At 47.4% G+C, this 9126-nt stretch overlaps 1 protein-coding gene across 1 annotated transcript; it reads left to right on the forward strand.

The window, feature by feature from the left end:
- The first annotated feature begins 640 nt into the window (after window positions 1-640).
- Window positions 641-2176, forward strand: LOC123101854 (tryptophan decarboxylase 1-like). Its single transcript, XM_044523119.1, has one exon. The coding sequence runs from the start codon at window positions 641-643 to the stop codon at window positions 2174-2176; it is 1536 nt and encodes a 511-aa protein (XP_044379054.1).
- Window positions 2177-9126: the final 6950 nt, after the last annotated feature.

Consider the following 9126-nt stretch of genomic DNA (forward strand, 5'->3'; position numbering starts at 1 on the left):
TCAATGATTAATATGCAGATCTCTTTTTTTATTTCTTGCAAAAATGGGCGTTTTGGTGAAAAATCAAGTCATATACTCCCTCCATTCCAAAATATAGTGAGCCCACGCTTCCCAATGTTCAACTTTGATCATAAATTTAACCAAGGAGACCAACTGCGGCGGAGAAAAAAATTATATAATTGAAAACTTCTTTCGAATACAAAATCACTGATATAATTTTTGCTCCCGGCGCAATTGATCTTGGTAGTTAAATTTACGGTCAAAGTTGAAGCACGGAGATAGAGGAAGCACTACATTATGAAATGAAGGGAGTATGAGATATATTCAAGGGGACGGTCATTTTCCATATATAATCTGGTGCGCACCCGAGTTGACAGAAGAGAAGACGACGTGCGGAGTGGTAGTTGGTGCGGGTGTCACAAAGACGCAATATTTCACCCGGTCGGCCAGTGCATTCGCCCTGCCAATCAAGAGAGACGACATATGTAGAGGCTTCCGTCCCATATAAAGCCTTCGCACATCCGCTCCGGCCGCAACATCACAGAGCACAAGACGTACCAACCATCCATCTCTTGCTGCATCCCGATCCAAGCGCACGCGCGACAAGGTAACAAACTTAATTAGATCCATCACTAAGACGATGGATAGCGTCGACACAAACCCGGCGGCCAGCGTCGAAGGTTGCAGCTTTCAGCCGCTCAACCCAGAAGACGTGCGCGCATGCCTCTACAAGGCCGCCGACTTCATCACGGATTACTACATCAGCATCGAGTCCATGCCGGTTCTCCCCGACGTCAAGCCAGGCTACCTACGGAACGAGCTTATGGCGTCCCCGCCAGAACACTCGGCTCCCTTTGACGTCACCATGAAGGAGCTGAGGACATCCGTCGTCCCCGGGATGATGCATTGGGCTAACCCCAACTTCTTCGCGTTCTTCCCGTCCACCAACAGCGCCGCAGCCATCGCAGGGGAGCTAATTGCCTCGGCCATGAACACCGTGGGGTTCACGTGGCAGGCGGCTCCTGCGGCCACCGAGATGGAGGTGCTCGTGCTGGACTGGCTCGCGCAGCTCCTGCGACTGCCAGCTAGCTTCATGAACCGCACCAGCGCTGGGCATGGCACCGGCGGCGGAGTCATCCTTGGGACCACCAGTGAGGCCATGCTCGTCACACTGGTTGCCGCACGTGATGCGGCGCTGCGCCGGAGTGGCTCCAATGGCGTGGACCGCATCACAAGGCTCACGGTGTACGCTAGCAACCAGACACACTCCACGTTCTTCAAGGCATGCCGCCTCACCGACTTTGACCCTGCCAACCTCCGATCCATCCCTACCGGGCCGGAGACTGACTACGGGCTCGACCCGGCCAAGTTGCTCGAGATCATGCATGCGGACTTTCGTGCCAGCCTCGTGCCAACATACATCTGCGCCACTGTTGGTACCACGTCGTCCAACGCCGTGGACCCGGTGGGTGCAGTTGCAGATGTCGCAGCCATGTTTAATGCATGGGTCCACGTCGATGCTGCCTATGCTGGCAGCGCCTGCATCTGTCCGGAGTTTCGGCACTATATCGATGGCGTTGAGCATGTGGACTCCATCAGTATGAGCCCGCACAAGTGGCTGCTCACATGCCTTGACTGCACCTGCTTGTGGGTGCGCAACACGCACCGTCTCACCGACGCACTACAGATGAACCCAGAGTATCTGAAGAACGACGCTACCGAGTCCGGCATGGCCACCGATCTCAAGGACATGCAAGTCGGTGTGGGCCGCCGCTTCCGTGGGCTCAAGTTGTGGATGGTGATGCGCACCTACGGCACTACCAAGCTTCAGGAGCACATCCGAAGCGATGTTGCTATGGCCAAAGCATTCGAGGAGCTTGTCCGTGCCGATGACCGGTTCGAGATTGTAGTGCCGAGGAACTTCGCCTTGGTATGCTTCAGAATCAGGGCATGTGGAGCCATGACAGAGGAAGTGGCCGATGAGGTGAACCATCTCCTGATGGACCGGCTCAACATTTCGGGGAAGGCCTACCTTGCGCACACGGTGGTCGGCAGGAGGTTCACTCTACGGTTCGCGGTAGGGTCGTCGATGCAGGAGGAGCGGCACGTGCGGAGGAGATCATGCAATAACGGAGTTCATCAATTAATGTGTTCGATTAATTATTATTGTTTGTGAGGGGTAATAAAATCCTTCCAATGGTGGTGGATGATCCGCCGGCAGTACGATGTACCGGTGACAACCTCTATTGACGTGTTGTGAATCTCAGTTTGTATTATTTAGGAGATGAGTAAATTAGTGTTCACAGTAATTTATGTCAAGAATGTAAATGTATATTTCTAAACCGTATACATTCTTATGTGTCTTTAAACATCTATATAAAAAAAATGTTTGTGTTCACCATTACATCAATTATATGAAGATGATTTTAATGGTTGTGATTTGTTCATATACCATTATGATGACTTGTCATCGGCGTGCACTATTTGACATTTTTATGGAGATCTATTTCTTATTGACTGATAAGAAAATAGGTTCCAACAAACTAACAACAGATGTCCCACACCAAAAAAATCAACAGCGGATGTTTTGATTGTTGTAAGACTTTTTGTGTATGATTCGTGTGAAACTTCTTTTGTCTACCTTCTTTCTTGTTGACTATCATATTCTTTCTGAAAATACAACTTCCATTGGAAATATCTTCAGTTATTACTATTTCGCAAGAATACCAATTTAACGACCAAATATGTCATTTTTAAGAGACAATAGTAGATTAGTCAATACATGGCGATCTTTGTGTGATGTCAAACCAGTACACATAATTTACTTTTGTGCCTCCTTCTAAGATTCACATGTGCACGAGACATCATGGCGTGCCTTGTCTAGGACTTGCCCTATTTGCTATCTCATTGAAAATTGATGATAGCTACTTACCTCATGTCTATAAGCCCTTATTACTCGAGCATTGAATAGATTAATTTTAATTGCTTTAATTATTCTTTTGACTCTTTGTATCGTACTTTAGTTTACATACCGTTTATGTGTCCTAATAGAAGGTAGCACCAAATAGAATGATTTCCAAACTCCGGTTTAGGTGTAAAATCACGACAAGTCTAGTTGTGGTAGAAGGGAATGACTAATCATAGCTCCTCAAGTTTGACAAATATATAGATGCTACTTCCAGAAAGGTACTACGGTGATCCATGGTCATCACAAGCTATCATCATCGAGGAAGTAGCCAATTGGATGCGGGCAATCACACGGAGGCAATGGAGATCAACTGGTCCGAGGACAGCAACAAGACCTTCAGCGTGTCAAGATCAAGCATCACCATGAGAGTGTATTGGAAATGGACAACAAGCTGATACTTTTGATCCTCCCTTGCCGGATGTTCTTGAGATGTTGATTACATATGAGGCTTGATATTTTTCTCATGGTTGCACTAGGGTGTCATAGAGTTACACCCAAGGCAACTCTAATCTCAATGGTGCAAGCTCGTGAGCATGCCAAGTGTGCTCCCCAAATGACTTATCACCCTCAACTTGGTGCAGGTTCGCAAGAGGCATGGTCTAGAGGTTAGCTCTCCCATGCGACATCGCACACAATTGTCGGGGTTTCGAAAACGAGGGCAAAACTGTGAACTTCCACAATGATGCATGAGGAGGCAGAGGTAGATGGAAATCGACGGTGACGGTTAGGGTTGCCATTTTGGTCCTTATAAAGCTGCATGGGTAGGACATGTGAGGGCTAATCATCATCTGATTGGAAACTAGCCCACTATCAGAATCAACTGTATCAATCACTACCACATTAACATAATGCATCCGTTATTTGTTCATAACTCATAATTAACCACATGGAGCAGCTAGCAAAAAAATATATGCTATCTTGGAGATGTGGAAAACGAGAGCAGCGCGGTGAGAGTAACTATAGCGGTGGTGTGTGCGTGAGGAAGAGTCAGATGCAATCTAGTGTTGATAGCTAAGATTGCCTTGCTACTCGTTGTAAAGCCACTTGGCTAAGAAGCAGGAGAGCTAACGAAGATATGATCTTTAACCGGCGCACAATCCGAATAAATAGATAAGTTGTTGTTCCATTAATGTGTTTTTTTTTAGAAAAGGAGGATGACCCCCGGCCTCTGCATCTGGGAGATGCATACGGCCACTTTATTGATTATTCTCGATAACCATACAAAGTATTACAACAATGTGTCTGAATCCACCATCTTGGCAACATGTGCCGCTACTCCTATCCAATATGATGAGGGGGTGCTAGCTGGGCCACTACCCAAACCACTCACCTAAGCCTAACATCAAAAGCCGGAAGCCGAAACTCATTCGGTAACCCCAGCCGAGCCACATACTGGGTCTGGGGCGCAATCCGGTCAGACGCACTCGTGTGTCGTCGCCGCCATCTTCCACAGGTCCGTCTTCAGATCAAATTGAGGCTTCTACCTTGTCTGGCCAGTCTGCCATCGACGTCCCCATGACGCCAGACAGCTTCCTCCTCCTGCACGAGTCCATCTCCGCGCATCATATGCCGAGTCTCCACAGCACCATGCCGCCGAGATCCGCCATCATCAATGTGAAAGATGAAGCACCGCTCCACCAACGTCGCCGTCCTCTAGTCCCTCGAGCCCGTGTGCACCTCCAAGAATGACGCCCCCAGGGGGGAAGACGACACCAGAGAGCCGCCGCCATCCGATCTACTGATCTAGGGTTTCCCCCGGAGGTAGCAGAGAGTGGCCTTAAATATCTCCACGACGATGCCTTCAGGAAGGGAACGACGCAGACAGCGTCGCCATCGTCAAGGCAAGGCCACATGCCGTCGTCAAGGAAGAATGGATGTGTATGTTATTTTTTAATGCGTGGCAAAAGTAAGATGTAAACTTAGCATGGATTGAAGGCTTCACTCGCTCGTGAAACATAGCGCGAGTAAGTGAGCATGAGTTAACTGTTAAAAATACTTGGGCTTGGCCCAATATATAGTTCCAAATAAATCTCAAAAGTTCATGTATGGCAAGAGGTGGAGGTGCAATTGTTAGTCCCGCCCCACTAGTGGAGATGGAGTTTCACATCCTTATATACGGAAGTCTCTCCACTTCACTAAGTGACTAGTATGGGGAGACAAAGAGATCACCACACTCACACTGGCCTTGCCTTGACGGGCTCGGTCTAGGCCTCTAGGGTGACGGCATGTGGCATGTGCATGATCGTGACAAAAGAATGTCCGGTTCTCCTATATATATGACCTACCGGGGACTACCAAAGAGACATTGAACCATGCTAGGTTTTTCCCTCTTCTCACTTTTGTGCCGTCATCGTAATCCACTCCATCCAAGCACCTTAGTTCACCAACTCACAAGAGAGCGGGTCTCCGGAACCTCTCACTTTTGTGATCTTGCACCGAGAGAGGACGGATAAGGGTTTTGGGAAGCATTTCACACAGCTGCTCGTGTTTCTTCACCACGGATATGTATGAGACATTGTTGTTGAAACTATCTAGTATGAACAAAATAATTTCGGACCTCACCGAAATATGCGAAATTTCAGAAATTATTTCAGATTTCGAAATTTTAAATTTCACTTAATTTTAATGAATATTTTCATAATTTAAATTTTTTTGAAACCAGTTTGAATCTGCATGGAAGTTTCGGGCTTAAAAATATTTCAAAACCCACTGAATATGCGAAATTTCAAAAAATTCTCTGAAATTTCATTGATTTTTTTAACTCTGCAAGCAAGAATCTTGCACTATAAAACCGTCGAAATGCAGTTTCATTTCGTCTTGTCTTTCCCTGCAAGAACTGGCCTGTCAATAGGTATGCATAACTTTCCAGAACGGTATGTCCGATCAACCAGGAGCTTACTTGCTAAGTTTGTCTTCTTTTACAGTCCATTCATTACCATTGTACGATCGCTCGCAGCAGATGTGGGTAGGTAGTCGTGTGAAAATTCCTGCGAACGGTCTTGATCATTGATAGCGTGCAAAAGTCAAGCTGGAATATTAGAGATAAGGATTAAGACAGAGAAGAAAAGACAAAGTAACCTAGTGCTGTACACGGATGAGTTAAGTGGTTTTCCACTTCTTAGATGCTCACTGTTCAGGCCTGCTCAACGTGCATCGATCTATCTCTTCCTAATAATAAAGCACGGATTGAGTCTTCGGGTTCACCGTCACGTTCTTTTTACACAAAGGTCTCTGTGGTTTTTAGGAATTAAACTCGTTGTCCTACTTTAGTGAATCCGAAAACGTTTCCTTTTTTATATAGGCTACTAAAAAAGGAAAATGCCACGCTCGATTTCCTTGCGTTCGGTCTGTGTCACCAGCTCACGTGATCTCTAAGGCCCACCAGTGCGTTAAATTAGGCCTTGCTTCAGTCCAATACGACTCGAAGTCCTGACTCCTTCTGTTTTCTTTTCCTTTTCAAGCCCTCCACGACAGCCAGATCCAAAAGAGAGGGGAGGGGCCTGATGCATCGCAGATCGTCGTCTTCATGCCCGCCGTTGGTACTCGGCGGCATCATCGATGGCACACATCTCGATCCTCGTCGCGCACGACGCGTTTTGCCCGGAGCTTTGTCCTCCTTTAAGGCGCGGGGTCGGACCTGTTTGTGCTCACGGCATGCACAAGGACAGGAGAGATCCTGGCGTTGGTGGCCGAAGCTGCTGAAGAACGACGAAGGAGGCGGGAGGCGCACTGGAGATGGAGGCGGACGACGACGGGAACGTGACGGGGCTACTTCTCTGAAAGAAGTTGGAATCGCAGAGGCGCAGCGGCGCTACCCGCGAGCGGAGGCAGAGACGAGCGGGAGGCAGAGCACGCTCTGAACTTGAGACGGAGACTGTGCGCGCTAGACGACGGCCTTCGACGCGCTCCAGCCCGGGGCAGCTACGGTGTCAGGATCGTCCAAGGCAGACGTGAATCCTTGAGCGGGTGCCCCTCCTGGCATGGCCCTCCATGGCGCACGGACGGAGGCCTCCGGCCAACAACGATCTCAGGATCAACCATCGGCGACAGGGGCGCTCAGCGCTAACCGATGTTCCACAGTGGCAGAGGAGACGACGAAGCGCGCGAGCACGCCAGTACAACAGTCGTCCCTAAGGCGGCGCAACAGCAGTCACTCAACCCAGGAACTGCATGATGCATACAAATCGAGACAATAGTTTAAACTTGTCGGGTTAGTGTACATGCATGATTTGCCTATTATTTTATTTGTACCATCACACCTCCTGTAAATCCTTATTGTTGTTGTATGTATGTCAGCTGCACCTTCATCATCTCCGTACGGGTGATAGAGCAGGGTTTTTGTATTGGCGATGTTGCTGGTGTTGGTAAAGGCCGATTAATCTGAGAAAATTGGCAATATAACTGTATAAGGCAGTGTAAGACTTTTGGCAAAATTCCCATCAAGTCTCTGCTCTGCTGAATTTTTAAGAATTCTGCCATCATGTCTTCTTCACTACTTACCTTTAGCTGATTTGCAATTGCAATTTCCAGGTGGGTATCGGTTGATTTTGACCGGAAGTATCATGCTCGAAGAGATTTAGATGGTGTTGGTGCAAAAGCGTACAAGGTATGAAACCTATTAAAATTGAATGATATTTTAACCTCAAGCCAATGCCATCTGTATTACACCAACTGTATGAGACCCTACGGCTCCACATGATAGCATCTTCAACTGTATGCATATGGATTTAACAACACAACATTTATCTAGAAATGCTAACAGGGAGTGATCGAGTGTGAATGTTTTTCTTTAGTATGTAATAAAGATAAAATATACCGTTTCAATCTAACTCATAATAACAAAAACATGAGAAAACATAATATATTTTAGTATGGGTATGTGGATTGCAAATAGGATACTAATCTTTATCTCGAACATATAAATGATTTTAATTGTTGGCAATATCGATATGGTCGCATTATTTATTGCAATGAAATTGGATCTACTATTGTAGATTCGACTTGAGTCTCGACATATGTAGTCATGTAATTGATTTACCTCTACGTAGGTTTTTTAGGTTTTTGAGTTTCTCCTCTGTTGCCACAAAATACATAATTTTTCAGCAAATCAATGTATAGCAACCGTGTATGCTTCAATCATGTTGTTTTTGAATTTTTAGAGTATGTTACTTCTTATGTTTTTATCGTTTGGGTAAATCACAACACCAACATTAACCTTTTTTTTTACGACAGGGAGGAAGACAAGCGGCAACAGGGTGAGGTAACATGTTGAAATGGAAGACATGTGCCTATGTGTGTGCGCCCGGGGCGGGTGGATGGAGTGTTAGAGTCGTGTGATGTTTTCTTTTTGGGAGAGAACCTTGCGTCATACTTACGCGGTTAGGAGCGTGTGATGTTTTTTCTTGTTGCAATACACATACATGTTTCATATAGTTATTATGTTCTCATGAGTGGCTTGATTTAAAGACCACAGTTTTGTTACCCGTTGCAACGCACGAGTCCTTTTGCTAGTAACTATAAGATGCACATGCACGTCTATGATCAGTTCACCATAGCGCGCGCATGCACTAGTCGATCGGGCATAATATTACAAAGTGTTGGAATCCCATTAAGCAATGGAGATGACGAGCAGCACGATGGTGAAGCCGGTACCGCACCCGCTCGTCGGTGAGAAGGTCCCGCTGACCATCTTCGACCGCGCTGCCGTGGACGTCTTCGTCCCCACCATGCTCGCGTACCCTGCGGCTGCGCCGGCGAACGAGGCGCTCAAGGAATGCCTTCTCAAGGCCGTGGCGCCGTACCCGCACCTGGCGGGGCGCCTTGCCGTCGACCAGCTCGGCCGGCGCTTCCTCCACGTCAATAATGAGGGCGTGCACTAGTAGAAAAAGGGTCTTCTGTCCCGGTTGGTAAGGGCCTTTTGTCTCGATTTTTGAACCAGGACTAAAGAGTCGTTACTAATGTCCTGGCCTTTAGTCCCGGTTCAAACAGAAACCGGGACAGATGGGCCTGCACGTGGCCGGTGCGCCGAAACCAGGCAGGACGGCCTTTGGTTCCGGTTCGTGGCATCAACCGGGACCAATAGGCATCCACGCGTCAGCATTTCAGGGGCTGGGTTTTTTTGCCTTTGGTCCCGGTGGCATCCACGCGTCAGCATTTCA

This window comes from Triticum aestivum, chromosome 5A (genome assembly GCF_018294505.1).
Source record: "Triticum aestivum cultivar Chinese Spring chromosome 5A, IWGSC CS RefSeq v2.1, whole genome shotgun sequence".
Classification (NCBI taxonomy): Eukaryota; Viridiplantae; Streptophyta; class Magnoliopsida; order Poales; family Poaceae; genus Triticum; species Triticum aestivum.